We start from the raw sequence: 23,653 nt of genomic DNA, 5'->3' as shown, positions 1-23,653 counted from the left end.
TCCTTAGATCAATCTTTGAAATTTTCTAGAAAAACAAAGACATTTCTGAGCTTGTAAAGTCAAAGATTTGCTAGAAAAAGGTCAGACATTTTCAGATTTATCTCTGAAATTTTCTACAATTAGCTTTGTTTTTGGAACTTTAGTTCAGAAAGTCAAACATTGTTTGACTTTTGATGATATCAGTTTGAAATGAGTTTGAAAAGTAAAAAACAAATTCTACTTTTGAAACTCAAACATTTCCACTTCTTCCTAGGGCATTTCTGAGTTTAATTTCAAAGTTGATATAGGAGTACTCTGTGTTCTCAGAGGAAGAACGACTCCACTGCAAAAACACAAAATCTTACCAAATATTTTGATCAAGTTTCTAGTGCGAATATTTTAGTATACTTGAAGTAAAACACAAAACTGTCTTGCAGACAAATTACTTGTAAGTTAGTTTTGTCTTATTTCAAGTGTACTAAGATATTTGCAGTAGAAACTAGACCAAAATTTTGTTTTTTTTTTGCAGTGTGGCAGCAGTAGGAAAGTTTCACAGACACCAAAATGTAGATATGGAGAGAAAAATAACTGAGCGAAAACAAAAAGTTGTCAGTTGAAATAACAGCAAATAATACGAATCGGAGAGTAGTAAAAGAAAAAAGTGAGGAAAAAGTGATCAGTTTTAGTAACTTTCTTTCTTTCCTGCATCTCTCTGTGACTTTCAGCATTATGAACGTTTTATAACCTAAATCAGCTTTAAACGTCTCCACAGCTCCGTCCCTGATCCGTCTGCTGAGTCTCCATCTTCCATTAATTAACTAAACTTTTATTTAGGGCTGTCAGGGTGAATCTCACTTGGAAGATTTTTTTATTCTTAAAAAGCATTTTCTCTCTCTGTTTTACCCCAGAATGATGTCTGAACCGGTTCTGCAGCCAGAGCCAGAGAGCTGTTTGTGTTTCATGTTTGAACAGAGAAGTAATCGTTCAACAGGACTTTGGTCGGTCTATTCTTAGTTATCAATGTTCATTTTGGTAAAACGTTCACTGTTTGTTGTAATTCTCAGAATAACACGTACTGGGAATCAATGATTTCATTGATTTCTTTCTGCTGCCAGTATGGCAAGATTTCTTAGCTTTTAATGTTGCACAACTCTAAGTTGTATAACAAGATTAGAAGACACTGCGACTCAAAACGTGCTGCTTTTCATGCAAATTAATCTCCAAGTAAAGCTTTTATATGACTGAATATTTTGGTGGGAATAATCAAAATAAACAAAAATCTAATTATAGTTGTTAAATAAGGGGTTAGTTTTGACACCGTTTGGATTTTTAAGTAAAGTTTAAGCTCTAAATTATTCATACTGGCTAAAATTTTAATCAAACTGAGAACTGTCTTTCTTTCTAATGAGACACGCCTCTCACAGAAGAAAATAGAATAATGTAAGGTGTATTTTGTTTGGAAAATACAATAGAAATATCCTTTTTTGGAGTGCAAGAGGAAGAATAGCTGAAAACTTCAGTTAGATGTACAAAAACCATGTCTTGTTTAGTAGGGTTATAACAGAAGGGATTTTATAAATGTTTTTTCCTGAGCAGAGAAACTTTATATCACCTTTCAGAAGGAAGAAACTGAAAAACTAGTGAATGGAGATTCCTAGGTTTAGGTTTCAAAGTTTATGGTAAGTTTTCACCGTTGCAGATATAGAAGTGCATCTTTCAGGTCAGACACTGATGTGGGACAATTGGCCTTCCTCACAGTTTTCACTCTCATTCATCCCAAAGACGATCAGGCCTGATGATGATGGTGTGGAAGATCATGACTTTGACTACAAAAAACACAAAATCCTACCAAGTATTTTGGTGCAGTTTCTAGTGCAAATATCTTGAAATAGGACAAAAATAACAAATAACCTTTCAGCAAGATATAGGAGCTTGTTTTAAGTCTATATAATCCCTTAATATTGATCAAAAAGTACAAGTTCTTTTGGCAAATTATTTCACTGATAATATTATAAAAATGTCTTGTTATAAATGAAACAATCTTCCCGTGGAACTAGAACTTGGTTGCTAGGTGACGAGCTGGGCTTTGCTGTAGTTGCTAGGTAACGGCACACTGCCCGGCCGTCTAAATGAGTTAAATAATCTACCAGTGGAACTAAAACTTTCCCATCAATATTTTCAAGCATTTACAAACTCCTATGTCTTGATGAAAAGTTACTTGTAAGTTATTTTTGTCTTATTTCAAGACAAAACAAATTTGTCTTGATTTTTTTGCCTAGAAACTAGACAAATACTTAGTAAGATTTTTTTCTTTTGCAGTGTGTGTATTGACCACTTTGTATAATTAAAAACAATGAGGGACTTAAAGACACCTGGGTCCAGTAAGCACCTTGTTATTTGGTTTAAGTTAATCTCCCTGACCTTTCCTCTCCATGACGTCTTCCTCAAGCTGCTGACCCACATTAAAGCTAAACCAAGACGTTGCATAAACTGCATTAGCGCTTGAATTAATCGTTTCTAATCATGTCAGCGTTATAAACAGATTAAGTCCATTGTTGAGTCACCTGTGTTCTCTCTAGGTTATATAAGCCAAAGCTTTGAATGAGGGAAATATGATGTTTACAGAAAACATTAAGTTATTGTTTTGTTCTCACTATATAAAGGTCAACACATAAAAAAAAGTGGAGGACAAAAAAAAGCGTGATTAGAATATAGTTTTATTGTCAGTTGTAATTTATTACAACATATGCATAAAAAATGTTTTTACATAGGAGCTTTTTCATAACTTTTGGTCAATATATAAACATACTATATACAGGCAAAAAGGACAGGGTGAGGAAACCCCATCAACGCAACCACCATCGTTACATCTCCATTGCTGGACTATGTGAGAGGTGGCAAGTGGATGGTGAGGAAGGTGCAGAGGAGGAGGAGGAGGGGGAGGGTTGAAGACTAGGAGGAAGTTGGTGGCGGGGACATAGGTTCATGTTTTCCACCGTCGCTGCTTTCGCTGAGTTGTCTGGTCCAAACCATTTCCTTGGCGATGCAGGTCACCTGTCCGTTGGCTAAAGTGTAACCGTTCCTGCAACACAAACAAACCTTTAGTTTACCATCAGACAGCATAAAATGCTCCCATCCTGCAAAAACACAAAGTCTTACCAAGTATTTCTGGTCTAGTTTCTAGTACAAATATCTTAGTACATTTGAAATAAGCAAAACTAGTTTACAAGTAACTTTCTGCAAGATATAGAAGCTTCTTTTAAGTAAATAATTTCTTAATATTGATGGAAACATGCTAGTTCCACTAGCAGATGATTTCACTTATAACATGAGGAGAAATGTATTGTAAGTGGCCCTAGTATTTTTTCATCAATATTAAGGAATTATTTACTCAAACTTTCAAATTCAAAAAAACTTTATTGATCCCAAAGGGAGGTTAAATGTTGTTGTAACTCATATTAATTCAAATTCTTTAAAGAGTTGATGTAGAAAATTTAATATTGATGAAAAAGTATCAGTTCCAATGGCAGACTATGTCACTTACTTCATGATCTACAGCAGGGCACTGCACCGTTACCTAGCAACCAGCCAAGTCCAGCCCGTCACCTAGCAACCCAGTTCTATTTCCAACGGCAGATTATTTCACTTATACACTTATGCATTTTTACCATGTTATAAACGACATAATCTGGCAGTGGAACTTGTACTTTTTCATTGATATTTAGGTATTTACTGAAAACAAACTCCTATTTCTTGCTCAAAAGTTACTTATTACTTTTATCTAATTTCATGTGTTGTAGTGGAAAGTAGACCAAAACCACTTGGTCAGATTTTATGTTTTTTTTGCAGTGTAAGGTGATTACATCTGCATAAATCACTCACTTTTGATTTTCAGATCCATTTTGCATAGCGAGCTGGTTCTGCTTTGCAAAGAAGAACGAAGTCCACCAGTGACCGGAGTCTTGCCTCGGAAGTGCTACGAAGAACGAACGTTTATTTTTTAATTGTGATTCATTAAGACGCCATTTTGAATAAGTTTCAGCAATATGCCGCTTTCCATACCTGGATGGTGTGGGATAACCTCCCCAGTGTACTCGGCGCTGCCACAAGAGCTGCTGCTGGAGTTGGACCCGAGACGTCCTTTTGGAAAGAAATGGTAACGTTTCATTTTTGTACACTTATCCAAAGATAAAAAGCATCATATACTTACGTCTATAGTAGTCGTGTGTGGCGACGAGAGAACCGCTTGATGGAATTGATGCCATTTTCTCCGACTTTAAGTGGAAAATAATCTAAAGAGGAAAACAGACACGTCAAACTCAATTTCCATCTAGGAGCCTGTTCAGTTCAAGTTAACCCTCTTGACCCAGTTATGTTCACGGAGTTATAAAACAGCAACAGGTGGCGCCGAGTGTCAGGTTTCCCCAAACTCAAATTACAAGAATGTATGGGAGAACGTGCCCACGCGTACAGCTGGCTGGTGTGCATGCACTGGCTGCATGACACACTGGCTGTATTCAGACTCAACTTACAAAGTCATAAAAGAAATATAAATCCTTATTTTCTACCATTGTTACTTGAAAAATATGTATTATTGTGCAGAGACCAGAACCAGTTCAAGGCTGTACAGCTTAACAGTCTGAACAGCAGAAGGCTTACAGGGATTTCACTGACCTATGCCAACACGGCATGGCAAATGACACACAATCTAAAAGAAAATAATGTCAATTTTGCTACAATTCCTTACATTTATTTATTCAGGATTAATTACGAAGGTGAACAGTTGAGATTTTTTTTCCCATGCAAAATAGTTTTAAAAAGCAAAAAAGACAAAATCATAAACATGAAAATATACTCTAGAATAATTATTTTAACTTGCCTTTAGAATGGGTGGATGATGCTTGCACCTGCTGCGGATGGCTTGCAGTAGAAGAGGGGGTAGATGCAAGCTAACTACGGCCCATTTGTGGACGAACAACCTGTGTGGACCGCTGTGGATCACTGCACTGCTGTGGTCACATAGACTGGCCCACGAACGGCTTTTATACCAGCAGGCGCGTTCGTCCTCAGCTCGTGGGCGGGGCTTGAAACTTGAGGACGGGAACGTGCTGCCCCCGCCCGTGACACGCATAAGGTGGCCACGGTGACACCAGTGCGCTTAGGGAGATTACACAGGCTTTACTTAACCCGACCAGTGCAGGACTTATCCCCGTCCCTGTTCTGAACCCAGACGGAACTAGAAAAGCAGTCATGCACAGAAATGGGCACCGGCTGAGGAAGAAATGCCTTAATACAGGTTGTCAAAAAGAAAATAACTCCAACCAGAATACCATATTCGATACGCATCACCTTCATGATACGTATCCCCGGTGGTCTAGTTAGGATTCGGCCTCGGTTCGATTCCCGGTCAGGGAACTTAAATTTTGTAATTTCAGAATAGATTAAACTTTATTGATCCCCGATGGGAAATCTACTTATTGACAAACTACTCCATTCAAAGCATTAGCAGCAAATATTAGCGAATACAGATAATCATAAGCAATATGAATTTTATAGAAATACATACAAGTGTTAAATTATAAGTTAAATATGACCTAAATATAAAATAAGTAAAATAAGTAAATTAGAATTTACTTTACATTTCGTTGTTGAGCCCTTAAAAGGCTGTTGCACAGATAATTGATCCGATTGACCTTATTTCATATATAACTTTCTATTTATAATGAATGAAAATAAGATTCTCTGTTTTTAAGACCTGGGACATGTCAATACTTTTACATTTCAAATTTCCAGATTGTTTATTTAAGCTTCAGGAACTCTAGAAAAGAAAGTAAAGCGAACTTGTAAGCCAACCTAATCAAAAACCAACTATATAAAATAAAAACAAATTATCTAGCGCCACCCAAAGGTACATATGGGATATGTCACTTATCACGTTTCTCAATTACGTTCATGTATTATTGTTACCATTGGCTTTATTTAATCATATAAATCACTGTTAAAAACTTTTAAATATAATAAATGTTACTTAGAAAATAATATTAATGATGCATCATTATTACTGTGCACAGATTTAATTATCTTAAAGTTAAAAATGAAATAAAACAGAAAGGCACATGAAATAAGACACCTAATATTTGCTTTTTCACTTTTATTAAACAATTGCATTATTATTAACCTTTTTGATTTACAAATTATAAAACGAAAGAAGCTCCAATTCCTGTCAGATTATATATAAAGTAATATATTGGAGCTATATTTCTAGGCTACTTTAGCTATTTTTTTATGTCCATTTCCAAAATTCATAGAAGTCAACAAACGGAGACATTGAATGTATTCTAAAGCCTTTACTTGAAAAATCTGACATTACAAAAATACCTTGTAGTACATCTGATTTCAGAATATGGAGATACAAGCATGTCAAAAATAACCAGCATATTAAAATGAACACATTTTAAAACATTCAAAGGTTTAAATACATCTAAATTATTTTACTTAGACAACTTGTATTGTACATTCAATTTCTTAATCTGCATCAACAAAGAAACTGAAAAAAACAAACATGCATATTGATGAGGGAGAGAATTCACTTTTTTTTTTTTAACTTTGAGAAATTTTTGTGATTTGCATAAAATCGATTCATCTCAGGTTTGGTTGCGTGAGGATCTTCTTTCAAATCCAGACGCCTCTTCACTGTTTGACACGCCTCCAGTCACTTTATCCTTTTAATTCAGAAATAACTGATCATAACTTACACAATATAAACCATATATTGTGTTTTTTATGTTTGTTTAACATTAACACTCACCTTCACACTGCCAACAAGTTCTTCAATAGACTTGAATGTGGATGAATGCCTAAAAATAAATATTAACAATTAAACACTCCATTAAATATGTTGAATACTAACTTGTTTTTAAATATATTGTGATGTTTTACCTCATAGATGGCACACTAATGGTATGGCTCAGGGTCCTGAGTGGAAAACAATGATATTATTATAAAATGTTTGAGGGTAAATTGTAAATTTTAAGGTGGAAAACTGCTTTTCTTTACACAACGCTTTGAATTATCACATATTTAAGTTTTAACTGAGCAGAATGTAACGAATATGATCCAAAAACATATTATTACGGGCAGTTACGAACTAAGTAACATTTCTTTATTTACTTCCTAAAATGAAGACGTTTTGAAGCTCAGATCTTACCGTGGCGGGCTGGGAAGAGGCAAGGCTCTGTTGAGTTTGCAGCATAAATGAGAAAAGAAAATGCAAAACAATGTTATTGGATTACAGCTTGAATATTCTTTAAAAACGATAAGGTGATGCTATGCTCCAACTGCAAGGTTATAATGAGGTTAGTAGTCTCTGGACAGCGTAAAATAAATACAAATTATTTTTAAAAAATGTTCCCATTTAATATTCAATTTTAAAATACTTTATTAATCCCAAAGGGAAATTAAATAACTAACAAAACACAACAACAACAAAAAACACTTCTGTGCATCTTATGTCATTAAGATCCAACTTGGCATGTTTGTGGTTCTTTCTTCAAAACAGACTCAGTGGTTTCACACTAAATTTGAAGCTGACGTGTCCAAACCAAATCCAATACCAAATTTTGACGTCACAAGATGCTCATTTTAATGTTTTATTAGTTTTTGTTTTGAAATTCTCATAAACTTAGCAATTCATCCTCCTAATATTACTCTGAGAGGTGGGTAGAGTACTCAAAAATTGTACTCAAGTAGGAGTAGCACTACCTCGACCTATTTCTAGTAAATTATACTCAAGTGTAAAAAGATATTTGGAAAAAGTCTACTCAAGTACTGAGTAACTGAACAAATCAATCATTTAAAAATTACATCATTAGACGGACCAAAATATAAACTTAAGTGGATATTTTGGTATTTTAAGGATGAAAAATAAAATTAATAATATAAATAAAAAAATAAAATCAGTTTCTTTCAGTATAAAACTTATGAAACATTAACTGCAGGTATGTGTCGGTGAATTTTTCATTAAAACATGTTTGTTTTTCATTTAGTGGGTAGAAAATCCTGAAATTTTACTCAAGAGTAAAAATACTTAATGAAATTACTCAAGTAAAAGTAAAAGGTACAGTGCAGTAAAAATACATCTTTTCAAATAAAGTTACTCAAGTAAATGTAATTCAGTAAGTGTAACTAGTTACTACCCAGCTTTGCTCTATTCTGGTAATATGACTTTACTCTTGTATTATTTCAATATTCTTCTTACTTTTGTGATTAATTTAGTCTGTTTTTGTAGTATTTGTTTTTCCTCCTTACACTTTTAGCTTAAGTTATCTTCGAAAGCTTTACTTCTATATTATTATTTTTGTTGCGACCCAAAGTGGGCTACTGCCAGACATCCAGAGACCGGTGCCAGAAGGGACAGCCTGTCAGACTGACCTCAGATTGACCTTTGGTAGATTGAACTGAGGAGACCTGAGCAAAGGTTTTGCTGTAGCTCAGTGGAAGGAAAAGGTAATTAGACGGTTTGACTCCATCTTCCCCCCTCAGATCCATAGAAACCCTCTGGATAAACCAATCTTTCTACTGGTATGAATGGGACTTGTAGTGTAAAAATATACATTTGTGTTTCTTAAGGTCAGCCTATTTGCATTTTATATTTTTAGAGCTGAAATGTGATTGTAGCTGTAGTTTGGAGCTGGATTGTGAAGACTGAAAGCATTTTAGTTCCCAATTTTCTTAATCTTAGAACAGAAAACGTTTTCTTTGGACTTCAGAGACACCGACAAACTCCAGATAAATTTGAGGTTTTGATTAGATGATAGCATTTTAAAAGTTAATTTCCTTGTTATAATACTGTAGCCGTTAGCAGTGGTAGTAGTAGTGGCTAATCAACTGATCAGGCCCAAAATCTGGGTGTAATGATGGACTCAGACCTGAACCTTCAGAGTCACATAAAGACAGTTACAAAGTTGACCTTCTATCACCTGAAGAACATTTCCAGGATCAGAGGACTAATGTTTCAGCGAGATCTAAAGAAACTCATTAATTATGAGTTTCTTTAGACTCATTGACCTGTGTTGCAGGTTGCAGGTCTGCCTAACAAATTAATCTGATCCAGAACACTGCTGCTGGCATTCTGACTAAAACCAGGAAGTTAGTGTATATCACTCCAGTTCTAAAGTCCTTGCACTCAGAGAATAGACTATAAAATACCGTTGGTTTATAAATCACTTAACGATTTAGCATCACAATACATTAAAGATCTGCTGTTGTCATAGCAACCTTCCAGACCTCTCTCTCAGATCTTCTGGTTCTGCTCTGCCTCCCCAGAACCAGAACCAAACATGGAGAAGCAGCATTCAGCTTCTATGCACCACAAATCTGAAACAAACTTCCAGAAAACTGCAAAACAGCCAAAACAGAGTTCTTTTAAATCCAGGCTTAACTCCCCCCCTCCACCTATTTAGAGTTGATTTAAAACCATAATAAATTGAACATTAATCAACATATTTGATGTGTGTTGATGATTTTGATGATTGCACTTGATAAAATGTAATGTTTGTTAGCCTGGCGGGGCAGACAAATAAAGCCTGGCAGCCCACCAGGCTTATAATACCCTGGGAAAAACACCTTGTAGAATAATACATTTCAGCATTTGTTTGGTATGAAAATTACATGACTATTTATAACTAAACTATTTATTGAAAGGTTTTTCTCTGTTTTTAATGCAACCCAAATAAAAGTGGGCTGACCTCATCTGCTCCAGCCTTCTGGTGATGGCCACGCCCACGTTGGACAGAGCAGCAGATGTCACCTGGCCGGCTTGAGACAGACCGTCTCGTGTCCTCACGTATCTGCGCATAACAAATTAAATCAGTCAGTGCGATAAAACAAAGCTCTGTGGGTTTCCGAATATTTAACAGCAGCAACCAGTAAACACAGAACAGAAGGCAAACACTGTAAACAGACAAAAACGTTTTCTAGTAAAAGAAAAAGTACCACATGAACACTTTAACTTGAGTAAAACCACATACTTGCTTTTAAAAGTACTTAAAGTATTGAACGTGGAAGTACTTGTTGAATGTATTCCCTAATAAAATGGTCTAGAATATCATCAAGTGTGACTACATGTATATTTTCTTGAATACCTTAATTCTGCAGCTAATGCATGCTTCTGTTGTGTTTACAATCTGTGGCAGTTTTCACTTGATTCTGTGCATCAGAAATGCAGAGTTAAATGTTAGAGTAAGAAAGAGGAATAACTATTCCTTTGAACATTTTTGTTTAAAACAGAAGTAAAACCAATGTGTTATTTTAACTGCAGTAAAACCATTCAAATAAAAGTTGATCGTTTATTTCAACTCCAGTTTGCCATCAACTCCACAGTTTAAAAAAATACTGTATATTCAACCTTAATGGGTCAGTAATGAATAATATTTTAATTTCTTGTCACCATTTGCAAAACTTGGACCCATTTTTGAAGTAGTTAACTCGAAAGTAAGTAAGTAAGTTATTAATTACTTTAAAACAAATAACGCAATGTGATGTGAATGAAACTCCACATATTTCTGTGAACAAATTACAAAAATATAGTAGAGTTGAAAGTATAGATAATTAATGTAAAATGAAGTGAAGTAAAAGTCAAAAGTAACTCAATTAAATCTACTTAAAACTGCAGTATGTAACTTTTATATTATATATTTTTTGACATACTTGTTGAAACTGTTGTGATGTCAGTATGTTATCGACACAGGTAATCTGTGACCAAAAAATATTCAATTCCTCTGCCTTCTCCCAGTGCTATCTAGAAATAATAAATCAGAGCTAGGAGGCGGGTCTTAGCGCTGCCAATCATGTCTGTGTGTGCCATGTGCAGCAGAGTTTGTTGTTTATGCTAAGGTTAGTTAGCATAGCCACCGATGTTGGTGGATAAACAGTTTTCCTGTAATCGTAAGTAGCTTCTCCACCATCAGCACATTTAGCAGCACGTTCACAAGGTTGATTGACAGCGCTGAGACCCTCCTACTGGCTCTGATTTGTGAGAAAGTAGAGGAGCTTGATTTTTTTCACAGATTATCTGTCTCATACCCTCATACCCTGGTGATAGTTTTAACAAATATGTAAAAAAACATTTTTTATAAAAGTTACGTTCTCCAGCTTCAAGTAAAGTAATAAAATTTTATTTAAGTACAGTAACAAAGTACTTGTACTCCGCTACATCCCACCGCTAGATACAAAAGCAACTCGTAAACAACAATAAGCTTCATGTGCGTCAGCTGTCCATCTGGCTGCAGCAGATCCTTCCTCCTCTGTTTAATACAAACACTGGAGGCTCGTCATGCTGTGACTTTGTAAAGCCGCTGCCTCTTGTGCTAAGTCAGGCTGTGGGGCTATTATCAGGGCACCAATCCTATTTGACCCGGAAAATCCCATCAGACGGTTCTTAGAAGTGATCCCTCTTGAGGAAACATGCACAGAAATAAACGGCGAAGAGATCCAGTTGTTTTAAAAAGTGAATATATTTCTGGGGATGATTAAATTGTGATTATATGGACTCACACGCTGGAGTTGCTGATGTCCTCCAGAGTGGCAGAGGCTGTGAGATATCTGAAACGACAGGACATGCAAAGGTCGGCTGATTAGTGTGCTGACTTAAGAGGGCAGCCCTGATTATCGCCAGGTTGCCTCTTTTGGTTATGTAACCACAGCTGCATTTCCATTGTCCATAAAATTGCACAATCTGATATTTTGATAATAATTTTGCTTAATAGAAACACAGCAACACAGATTTTCTGATACGTTTTGGTGCTAGGATGAGGTGGTTTTTGAGCCATATCAAAATTGGTTTATTTTGCAAAACTGAAAGGAAAACCTTTTTGGCAACAACCGGATGATAATACAGGCGCAAACCATGAAGGAGAACAACAGGAAGTGATTGGAGGATGATTGAGCAGCATGTTTTTTAACGACTTACAGCATGAGCAAACTTATTCACATGTTATTTTAATCATGTTTCTGATTTTGCGAAACTGTGTTTTTCCAACAACATTTTGCGTACGTTTGGAATGGAAATTCATGATAAAACAATGCATAATAAAACTGGCTCTATGGTACATCCACACCTTAAATGACTGAAAACTTCACTGAAATTTTATATAAATCTTAGTTTCTGTGTTTGTGAACGTGTGGGAGAACGTACGGAGCTGAGGTCTGGACTTCCTGCCAACCTTTGGAGAGATTCTGCTTCACGTTACTGAGCGGACTCATCCCCAGCTGCCTCCTGATGTCTGCTGCATACTTCTCTTTTGCCAAAAGCACTTGCCTCAATGTCTGAATCTCATCCTCCGTCTATGCAGGAGGAAAGAACAATAAATTCAGATGGGGGAAAAAACTTTTTTTTCTGTCCTTGCTTGCCATTGAATTGTGTTACATTACCTTTGTAAGCTCAAAACGCAGCGTGTCCCAGTCATCCTCTCTTAGATTTGTGTGTGAACAGCCATTGCCTGTAATTCTTGTGGAGAAGTTCAGCGATGAAGATGTCCCGTTAAAAACTTAGAGACAGAAGAAATATCAAATTAGACTGATGTGAATCAGGAAGGAAAAGTGAAAAATATAGATTAAGATTCAGCTGTAATGAGTTCAACATTACAATGTGTTTAAGAATGAGTATTTATATCTTAAATAAATGTTCAAGAGGGATTTGAGATGTTAAAAAAAGTTACTGACCTATCAGGGGATAGATTAGTGATTAGTTATTTAAAGTAATAGTCAGTACAAGACAGTCAATAACAGTTAAATATTTATAGCTTTACCAGTTTATAATAATTTTCTTTTTTAAATAACTACCATAGATACATTGCTGCAAGGAAAAATTAAGCTTTTACTATTCAGAAATTAAAATTGAAGATACCGTGTATAAAAATAGAAAACGACACAAAAGGAAAAAAGAAAAAAATCATTCCACTAAATATTTCAGATCCACATATGAAAGACTAATTCGAAAAAATGTTCTGTTTAAATAAATTAACATAAAAATATTTATAGTATATCATTGTTTTTCCTAAGGTTTCGGCTTCAAGAATCACATTCGGTTTTTCTTGAATTTAAATGATATTTCTAACGTAATGACAACTAAACTACTTTATTTAATCAAGAATTTACGTTTGAGACGACGATTTCGACTCATCATTGTAATTTTAGCAATAAATGTAGATTTATAAGAAAGTTGCATGTTATTATTCACTGTAGTGTTAAGCACGTCGGAGCTGCTATCCTCGGTGCTGAACTCCTCCCTCACTTTCTGCTCACCAGCTAACAGGCTAGCCGGCTAACGGCTAACCTGTTGCGTGCTATGCTAACGTCAGCATAAAGTCACCAAAACTAGCAAACGACAAAAAAACAAACAAAAAAAACCACTTGTCATTAACCCTATAAAACCAACCAAACGCAGACATATAATAAAAATGCAATACCGTATGATCAATGCGAGTTGGTCTTACCTTGTCGGCTCATCGCTGCTTTGTTCACTTCGAAGTGTTTTAATAAGCTAACCGCTGCCAAATGTCTCCATCCAGTTAGCTGAGCTCAGAGAATAGCCGGGGGTAGTCTGATCACTGAGGCTATTATTGGTTTCACTCTCTCACACTCGGTAATCTCGGTAATTGACAACAGCAGGATATAAAGAGATCACTATAAACTCATGCCAGCTTCAGGTATCTCTGTTTGATTTCACCATTTCGTCCCTACACATAATTAATGTGAGCACACTTGGCATCGTTTAAACTGAATACAAACTCTTTAAAATATAAATGGTTATCAAATAGATTCAATTATAAAAAAAACACAACATTTGACTATTTATCTTTTGCTTCACTTTATTGTTTTGGGTATATTTGGCATCTATTTGTCAACACTAGTACACAAGGCAGTGTTTTACATAATCATAAAGGAACAACAAATAAGAGAGATGTTGTAAACCAAAATATTTTCAGTCCTGTTTCGTTTTAGTTCAGTTTACTTTTTGCAGGTTTCCAGAAAAATTCAAGCTAAAGACAAGTAAAAACTGCATCACTACGTTATTTATGCACAAATGCCTCAGTGAAAACACAAAAACGTGATTATTTCACAACAAACATGATGTCATCAAATGAACTTTAGAAGACACACATTATATGATACACTAAATGTATCATATAATGAAAGCAACCCAATAACTTAAACATATTCATATTTAATTTAACCCTAGTTATATCACAGCCCAGATAAATTCAATTATTGAAAGTTGGTGGAAAGAAATCCGTGATTTCATCATGTTTGGGATTTTTGCAGCATTCCCTTTTCCTGAGGAAGTTTGTGGTGACAGTGGAAACAAACAACCTTCTTTTAACAAGAACCCAACTCAGCAGGAGTTGCTGTTCAAGGGATTTAAAAAACAGTACACTTATTCACCAGTGGCTTTTAAGGTTAGACACAATTTATTTTATCAGAAAAATCAAAATAGCCTCTTAGTAAAGACATTTAAGTTGATATTTAAATTTAGCTTGATTTTTATTTGCCTCTGTTTGACCATTATATGTTCATTATTTTAGTTTTTTTTCTCACATTATTGTCATTTACTTGAATTTTATTTCACTAAACGGTTTTATTCCTTGGTTATTAATAATAAATGTAGCTTGGTTTTATAAACTCATTCTAAGAATGACAAGTGAGACAAAAACCATTTACCGGTTAAATTTGTTGCGAAACATTTGATGGTTAGCACAGAGCATCTTCATTGATTAAACACAAATCACATTTGAATTTACAAATAAAATGACTTGAATCTGACTATTTAACATCACTGTATAAATATATTTGTCTCCATCTGGTGGTAAAAATTAGATCCACGTAACGAGCAGCTTCTGAAAAAAGCTGCATCAAAGCATAATATAAATAAATTATAATTCCAATGATGATAAGAAACTTGTTTTATGCTGTGCATATTCTACTTGTTATTGTTAATATGTATAAATAATGTTGATAAAGTATCACATGAAAAGGAAGATCAGTACATTAATGGCTTAGATGGTAAAAGAAAATGACAAAACTTTACATTATTAACACTGACTCTTTTCCACTTCATTTTTTTACTGTATTTTTATGAGACTATTAATAGATTCAGGTGGATAATCACTTTGTTTTCTGCCAACTATTAGAAATCTTGGCTTTAAAACAAACAAACAAACAAAAAATAGATTAAGACATGAGTCAAAATGTTGAGGAACATTTATTCAACAACAGCAAATCAGATCAATGATCCACTTGTTTTCTTCCAGACACACAGTTACCATGCTACAACATAAATGTTTATACTTTATATGGGCTGAGTGTATTTACAGGCAGCTCCAACCATTAAACCATCCCTTACTGGGTTTAATGGTTACATTACAACACCATACCATTTAAAATGACTGGGAGTCCTCCTTTAAAACATAACGGAATATGAAATAAATAAAAAAAAATCAAAAATGCATCATATAACCATTTCACTATAGTTACACTATATACTATTTTTTTGGAGTCATTTCCTGATCCATTATAGTTTTTTTCAACACACAGTGCATTCAGCTGAAAACATTTACAGTAGCGTTTTTCAGTATCTCAATGAAAAAGCCATGACAGGAACATCTATGTTGCATCGAGGGGTTACAGGAAACATCATACGAGGGCCACAGAGGTCAACATCCATACCATTAATAGCAGAGGGGTGGGCTACGGGGGCTCACCAATTGTAAACCATTTAAACACATCAGTTGTAGTCATGAAGCTGCAAAAGTAGCAAAGATTAATATGTGGTAAAATATGCAGTACGAGAAAAACGTTTCTTTTTTCTCAAAGATGCATTTCGCAGATTCAGAGAGTCAACAATGAAGAACGATCACAGCATCAGACAGAATATCAGGCTCAACAGATTTAAACTCAACGTCACCCAGGAAGAGAGGGACGCGCAACGTTTGGTGTAAAGAGAAAAAAGAAAATCATGTGATGCCATCAACCAGCATGGATGAAGTGCAGCTGGATAAACTGGAGCTGCTTGGATCAAATCAGCACAATAAAATTTAACTAAATTAACCAGAATTAGGTGCAACTTAATGCCATAAAATAAAGATATTTTATGGCATTAAAATAAAATATTTTAATGCCATAAAATATTATTTCTGCATTAAAATAATACAACAGAATAATATTGCATTATTTCAATGCAACATTTAAAAAATTAATTAAAATTATTTTCAAATATTTATTTTAAATTAAATATAATAAGTTACTTTATTTAAAATAAAATAATTTTAAAGTAATTTAAAATAAAAATATTTTTATTTATTTTAAATAAAATAAATTAAAAATAGCTTGGATGAGATCAAGTGTGACAAAACTGAGATATTGTTGAATAATAATAAAATAAAATAAGCTAAAATAAAATAACTGTTTCGATGAGATTAAGCTTTACATAGCCAAGCTTATATTTACACTATAGCATAAAATAAAAATATAAAAATAGTTTGGATGAGACAAAATGAGGTTAGCATTGCACAATAAAACTCAAATAAAATAAAATAAAATAAAAACTACTGGACGGGATTAATTTTTAATAAGCATACTGTGCTTAATAGAGCAAAAATAGAAATTAAATAAAATCAGCTTGAATTATGTTCAGTTTAAGAAAGTTAAGCTCCTTGGCTTTATGCAGTAAAATAAAATAAAGTCAGCTTGAATGAGATGAATCCTACAGTTAACCTTAATGTTGCAAGATAACGATAATGTTGCAGGTTGAATAAGATGAAGCTTGGCAAAGCTGAGCTTATTGCGCAAAAAAATAAAAGATAAAATAAAATCATCTTGAATTATGCACAGCTTAACTTTGTTAAGCTCCTTGGCTTTATGCAATAAAAATAAAACCAGCGTGGATGAAGTGCAACTAAATAAACTTGTTGCACTTCAACAAGTTGTTTTGTGTGAGGTTCCTTCTAATTGTTGCATCCAGAGTTTATGTCAATGTTAAGCTGCTGATATGAAAATATGAGATTTATAATGTAACATGGACCAAATCCATTACAGGAGTTTGCTTCAAAATAATCACAATACCTGCTGCAGTGAGGCGCAGAACGCAAACCTTTCCCTGTTGCATGTAAAAGGATATGAAGCTAAATTGAACCCTGGCTGGTATTTATGAACGCCTGTCCACGAATAAAGCTGGGCGCCTTAACGACTTGGATCAAAACCACTCAGGAAGGAACACAGAAGAGACAAACAGAAAACAGTGTCAGAGCTGTTTTTGTGCCGAAAACAAAATCGATCTCAAATTAGAAGTGAAAAGTGCAAATGTGGGGACAAACCAGTCCTCTAACGTTTAATGATGGCACTGACTGCCTGAACCTTCATGCATGTTTCCAACCATCCCTGACGAGCCGCGGCTCTCCACTCCTTCAGCAGAAAATATCTCGTAAACTTGACCTCTTTCTCCTCCTCCTGGTGAGCTGTGCTCATTTTAACATCACTGCACATATGTTATGATTCTTGCTAATAAGTAAAACTGTTGCCAAGGCATAAAGAAATTGTAGGGACAATGTTTTCGACACAGTGCATGCTACACCATGATGCAAACAATGGGAAACGGAGGGAACGGGGACCTGTGTGGTTAAAGTGCAGAAGAAGAACCCAAAGGGAAACAGTTTGGTTGTTTCTCTTTCCTTCTTGCACATGGGGAAAGCATAATGAGGGAAGGAGGGGAGTGGATGTGACTTCATTAGTTCATTTGAAAGGCCATGCTGACAAGTCCACTCTCCTCTGCATGGCTCTTCTGACGTGGAAGGATGGGTTTGCCTTTTTCTTTCATCTCACGGAGGTGGAGCAGGGAAGCAGGCAGGATCCCGTTCTGGGACTGACGGGAGCGGAGGGGTTAGTTGAAGCCGGTGTCGGTGTGGTAGGAGTAGTGCCCATCCGATGTTAGCTGAGTCGTCTCTGTTGCCGACGGCTGCAGCACTATGGGCTCCCCAGCAGCCTCTGTTTGAGAAACACAAACTTCATTTCAATACACAGTTCCCACAAGTCTGAACCGGAAGCGATCCACGCCATCTTGGTAGGCAAACACAGCGCAAAGCATACAAGAGCCATGGCTTCAAGACCAACAAAATAACTTGACCAATTAGCAAGATAAATATATATTAACAAAATGGCTGCTGTCGGGATCGTTCCGTACAAGACAGAGAGTGGAAACATGTCACACCATATGGACAAGCTGCCTCTGATCTCTTACTATGATATAGTTCACTACTTAGTGAACACAGAGTGCTACACCATGGAGGAGTTTCGCGACCTAAAATCTATGAACGCATACAATCAGTGTTTAAAGGTTGTTACTACCAGCAGGGAGAGAACTAGAACATGCAGGATGCCGGCCCTCCAGGACCGACTTTGGGCATCATGGGCTACACAAAATATGTTCAATACATTTTGTGCACAAAATCATTCTTAGATAATGATCATTTAGTACATTTTGAGCTTCTTTCAGAATAAGTTGTTTTAGAACCTAAAATGGTTGCAAACACACACACTATTATACAACTGTACATCTTAGAAAAGCATTAGTGGAGCCTTCTGCACAACCAACAAGAATGCAGAAATGGATTTTTGGATGGCAAGTCAACAACAAAACACTTGGCGTTTCCAGCAGCCATTGTATAGCTCATAACTCAAGCAAAAACAAATTTTCCCAAAAGCACCTGTTGTGTCTTTTATTTTACAGATCACTGAACGGCTTAGCAGCACAATACATTAAAGACCTACTGTTGTCATACAAACCTTCCAGACCTCTCAGGTCTCCTGGTTCTGCTCTGCATCCCCAATATCAAACATGGAGAAGCAGCATTCAGCTTCTATGCACCACAAATCTGGAACAAACTTCCAGAAAACTGCAAAACAGCTGAAACGCCAAGTTCCTTCAAATCAAGGCTAAAAATCCACCTGTTTAGAATTGATTTTCAGAGATATTAAATGGAATATTGACCAATATATTTAATGTGTATTTATGATTTTAATGATGGCACTAGACAAAATGTAATGTTTGTTACTGATTTTCACAACTGTTGACCATACAATGTGTTTATGACCATTTTTATGTTTTCACCATGTAAAGCACTATGAACTGCTCTGTTGCTGAAATATGCAAATAAACTTGATTGGTTGATTGATTACTTACAAAGCAATAAAAGAGTGGCACTCTAACATTAACTCTCATAAAAGCTGAACAGATGTCACTTTTCAAAAAGAAGCTGAAAATCTTTTTAGGAGCAACACACCTATAACTGAAATGGTTAATTATTGTACATTTTATAAATTTACCAACATTTTGTATGAACTGTGACTCATTTTGTGATGAATTTTTATTGCTGTTTATTCTAACTATGTGATGTGTCATACATTTGAGTGATTTATATTGCATGATGTATATTTCTAATGTGCTGGAGTTCCATTTCGGTTGCTAAGTTACAGGGCTGGGGTTGCTAGGTAACGGGGCAGTGCCGTGGGAGGTTTGGGAGGTTTTTTTAAACAGCTTCTTTTCCTGACACCAAAAAAAACATTAACTTATTGCCAAAAAAAATGTTTTTTTTCAAGCACTTGGGCTGTTTTTAGAAGCATTTGAGTCTTTATGCTCATAAGGAGTCCAAAAAGCTGGAAATGTTTTTAATTTTAACCCTTAAATGTTGGTTATTCGGGCCTCACCTCTCTCATCAGACTGCAGCTGAGCCTCCAGGTCCTCGGGGGACACGTAGAAGTCCTGCTCCTGGCCCTCCCGAGGCCGAGGTTTACATCGTCCGCAGCAGCAGTTACAGCAGCAGCACAGGCAGCAGCAGAAGTAGCATCCAGTGGCCAGGCCACAGAATACAAACAGAGCCTGCAGACAAACAGGTTCAACAAAATAAAACCTGAAGATCCGTCTAAAAAAAAAAAAAACACTATCAAAAAGCTTATTTACGTCAGTAATTCACTTCAAAAAATGAGCAATTTATATTTTAAGTTATTTCAAACACAGAGTGAAACTTTCCAAGTGTTAATATTAATTTTGAAGATTATAGTTTAAAGTAAAGAACTACCAAATGTGTTGGAGCTTCGCTGGGGTTGCTAGGTAACGGGCTGGGCTTCGCTGTTGTAACTAGGTGAAGGTCAGAGGCTGTTGATTTGTGACGTTACATTGGGAAGGCTTTTGAAATGGCTCAGTTTCCAGACACCCAAAAACATTAACTTACAGCCAAAAAAAATGGCTGGGTGTTCTTTCAAACTCATGGGTTGCTATTAGAGGCAGTTGGGACCCAAATAGAAATGTAAAAATGTGAATCCTAGACTTTTTCCTTCCACTAAGCTTTTCATTGAATTACTGGAGACAGCACGCCGTAAGCAGTTAGCTTCTTTAGCAATAACCTTTTCTTACGTACCCTAAGTGACAGTTTGATAAATAATTGTCAAATATCATTTTAATTTTCTGACAAAATGAATTTTGGGTTTTTATTAGCCATGATTGGCCCATAATCATCAAAATTAAGAGATAAAAACCAATGAGAGACGTCACGTTAATTTTTTGCATGTGTTTCACATTTTGAGTTGAATTACTAAAGTATAGGTATGAATTTATTAAAATGCACCTTATATGATTAAAATCAATGTTTTTTCACATCTTACCTTTGCCCACCAGCTTGAAAGGACAAAGTAAGTGTTAACATTCTCCTCCCCAAACTGCTCAGCCACATACAGTCCCAGAGAGCCGTATTTATCGTAAATGTTTCGCTTCGTGGGGTCGTTTAGGATGGCATGGGCGTTGTTTATCTCTTTGAATTTTTCCGCCGCCTCCGGATTGTCTGGGTTCTTGTCAGGGTGGAACTTTAGCGCCAGTTTCCTGTTGCAGAAGGCAGGATAAAAATGGCCGAACGGCGGCAGAGGGGATTGAATTAGTCTGATTGTAAATCACAGCGCTCAGCCTCACCTGTAGGACCTCTTGATGTCGTCCGATGTGGCGACCTTGTCGACCCCCAGGACGTGGTAGAGAGACTCCCCGGCGGTGGACAGAGAGCGCTGCCTCTGGTGCTCAGCCATGATGCCTCACAGGCTGCAGAAAGTGACAACAACAGAGAAAAGCACTGCTACTAAGGTCGGGCGATAAATTCATTCCAACAGTTAATCAAATACTTTGTTTTTGAAGATTTAATTTTTTTATTTTTTTTTTCTTTGGGTTTTCATAGTTCACGATGAGTCAGCTCTACAACTGAACATTAAGGCCAGGCTATGATGTTTTTTAAACATTGGGAGAATAAAGGCATAATACTACCAGAATAAAGTTGGGAATAAAATGGTAATTTTATGAGAACTCCATCACAGAAAAATTTAAATTAAAATGAGGAATGCTCAGCATCTTGTGAAGTAATACCTTACTCTTTTAACACATCAGCATGAAATTATTGTTCATAGCATGACTTTGAAATTATTGTGAAAATACCTGACTCTGTTCAGAACATAAATCTACACACTACTCATGTCAGATCCTGATTAATTGATGAGCTTTTTTACATTAAAAAAAAAAAAATTCTCATAATTTTGAGACATATTTTCAAGTAAATTTGTGTCTTTTTCTGCTAATATTCTGACTTTATTCTCGTAAATAAACAAAAATTCTCATAATTCATCCCACATAATTCATCGTACAACTCACTGAAGAGATGACTGAAACAAAAGCCACTTTTTGAAAATATTTTCCTGTAATTTCTTTTGCAGAAACGTATGACGGCGTATTAGAACCATGCAAGAAAATAAAAACCATAATTATGAGATGAAAGTCTTAAAATTACAAAAATAAAATCATATTACAAGAATAAAGTCCTAAAATTACAAGAATAAATTCATAATGTTATGAGAATAAAGTTGTACGAGTATACAGTCAGAATATTATGAGAATAAAGTCTGTAACTTTATTCTCATAATATTGTGACTTTATTTCCATAATACTATGACTTTGTACTTGTACGACTTACTTCTCATAATTAAATTTTATTTTTTAATGTATTTTTGTAATGACCTGAATCCTCTGGTGTAGAAAAAAAAAGCAAGCAAAAAAGAAAAATCTGTTAACATTTCAAACCTGACATGGTACAAAAAAATCTGAGATTTTATTTTTAAATCCTGTCGCCCAGTCATAAAATATATAATTTAAAGAAAAAAATGTATTACATTTAAAAAAAAAAAATCTTCACTGCTTTTTATTTAATAAATCATGACAATCATAAAGAGGCATTTGACGCTGAGGGCATCAGAGAACAACTAGTTCTATAAACACAAAGTCCCAACATGCATTTTTACAGAGAAATCAAATCTGTGCAGGTCCAAATGACGAGCTAATTTCTTTCACCTGCATTTATCTGTTTTCCCTTTGGGTAATTCACTGTTCTGGCTGATTGCTGACAGCATTGCAGCTTGGCAGGTCCACTGCTTTTAGTAAATTACAAGCTGACATCCTTGCAGGCTGAACAGCTACAGCACAGCGGGATAGATGAAAAAAATAATTCTACAAAGAATACATTTTATTTATTTAATCATTCTCAAGAACCAGACTGCGTCCAAATGGGTGTCAGCTCGACTCAATTGAAGAGCCACTGCTCTGTATTTGAAGCCCTTCTCGTTTTATCGTCACATTTTCACGGAAATCTCATTCATCTAAAAGGTGGCTTTCAAATATTCCTCCTCTACGAATCTCATTCCCGAACGTAAATTGTCTGCAGGAAGGATTAGAAATTGCGAGTTCAATCCCGGGAGCGTAATCTCTGATCGAGCATCATCAGCTGCACTGCCTCTGCGCGCAGCATCCATGTTGGTTCGCTTCCTGCATGGGGCCTGCTCTGGATCCTCAGGCAGGGATGGATCGTCGTGTTTTGTTCAAGGGCAAGAGGCAGCGTCAAAGGGGGAAAAAAAGGAAGAGAAAATACAGAATAGCAGAGGGAATCCTCACCTTTCAGTCGGCTCTGTTGCTCAATAGGAATACCGATCCGGACGGGTTCTGATGTGAGGCGGTGCAGCGTGACTATGGCCGCATCTCGCACGTACCCGGACCCTCTCTGGCTCTCACTATGCGACCATGGACAGCTGCAGCAGCTCGCTGGCTCCGCCCCCTGGTACCCCACGGAGGACCCGACGTGCGCGTGCACTGACGAAATGATGACGTAGAGAGCGCGCGGTGAGGAAAGCTGTCATTAATAATAATAATAATTATATTATATTATATTATATTATATTATATTATATTATATTATATTATATTATATTATATTATCAGAGTTGGGTAGTAACTAGTTACATTTACATGAGAAACCAGGATTAAGTCTAGGTTCTAGTGCGAATGCCTAAAACATTCACAATAATAATTCCATGAAATCCTTGTTCAAGTTTTTGTTTGTATTTCTTCTTCAGAAAAAAACAAAACAAAACAATGGCCCACTAGCTTTAACCCTAATTCCAATTTGAGTTGGAATTACCGTACTTCTGAACGTAATTCCAGCTCTCCTTCCCATCATAATTTCAATCAAAACTGGAATTAGAGTTCAATCCCAGGAGCATAGTCTCTTGGGATTGAACTCTAATTTCAACCCAAATTTTAATTAGG

At 35.7% G+C, this 23,653-nt stretch overlaps 3 protein-coding genes across 3 annotated transcripts; all 3 read right to left on the bottom strand.

Moving 5' to 3' along the window:
* Positions 1–2,678: 2,678 nt before the first annotated feature.
* ppdpfa (pancreatic progenitor cell differentiation and proliferation factor a) lies at positions 2,679–5,016 on the bottom strand. Its single transcript, XM_032549931.1, has 5 exons — positions 4,859–5,016; positions 4,190–4,271; positions 4,042–4,119; positions 3,862–3,955; positions 2,679–3,061 (listed from the first exon to the last, which is right to left on the bottom strand). Exons 2-5 carry the CDS (start codon positions 4,242–4,244, stop codon positions 2,932–2,934), a joined length of 357 nt encoding a protein of 118 aa, XP_032405822.1. The 5' UTR covers positions 4,245–4,271; positions 4,859–5,016; the 3' UTR covers positions 2,679–2,931.
* A 1,295-nt stretch (positions 5,017–6,311) lies between these two features.
* LOC116710551 (tumor protein D54-like) lies at positions 6,312–16,267 on the bottom strand. Its single transcript, XM_032549709.1, has 9 exons — positions 13,473–16,267; positions 12,409–12,524; positions 12,173–12,321; positions 11,533–11,580; positions 9,726–9,827; positions 7,187–7,213; positions 6,919–6,954; positions 6,788–6,836; positions 6,312–6,701 (listed from the first exon to the last, which is right to left on the bottom strand). Exons 1-9 carry the CDS (start codon positions 13,483–13,485, stop codon positions 6,624–6,626), a joined length of 618 nt encoding a protein of 205 aa, XP_032405600.1. The 5' UTR covers positions 13,486–16,267; the 3' UTR covers positions 6,312–6,623.
* Positions 16,268–16,529: 262 nt separating this feature from the next.
* On the bottom strand, positions 16,530–23,177 carry dnajc5aa (DnaJ (Hsp40) homolog, subfamily C, member 5aa). The gene is made up of 5 exons (XM_032549812.1): positions 23,003–23,177; positions 20,990–21,112; positions 20,689–20,902; positions 19,735–19,906; positions 16,530–18,015 (listed from the first exon to the last, which is right to left on the bottom strand). Exons 2-5 carry the CDS (start codon positions 21,097–21,099, stop codon positions 17,912–17,914), a joined length of 600 nt encoding a protein of 199 aa, XP_032405703.1. The 5' UTR covers positions 21,100–21,112; positions 23,003–23,177; the 3' UTR covers positions 16,530–17,911.
* Between the last annotated feature and the right edge of the window lie 476 nt (positions 23,178–23,653).

The sequence above is a fragment of the Xiphophorus hellerii genome, chromosome 1 (assembly GCF_003331165.1).
Source record: "Xiphophorus hellerii strain 12219 chromosome 1, Xiphophorus_hellerii-4.1, whole genome shotgun sequence".
NCBI lineage: Eukaryota > Metazoa > Chordata > Actinopteri > Cyprinodontiformes > Poeciliidae > Xiphophorus > Xiphophorus hellerii.
This window is presented reverse-complemented; position numbering and strand designations above follow the sequence as displayed.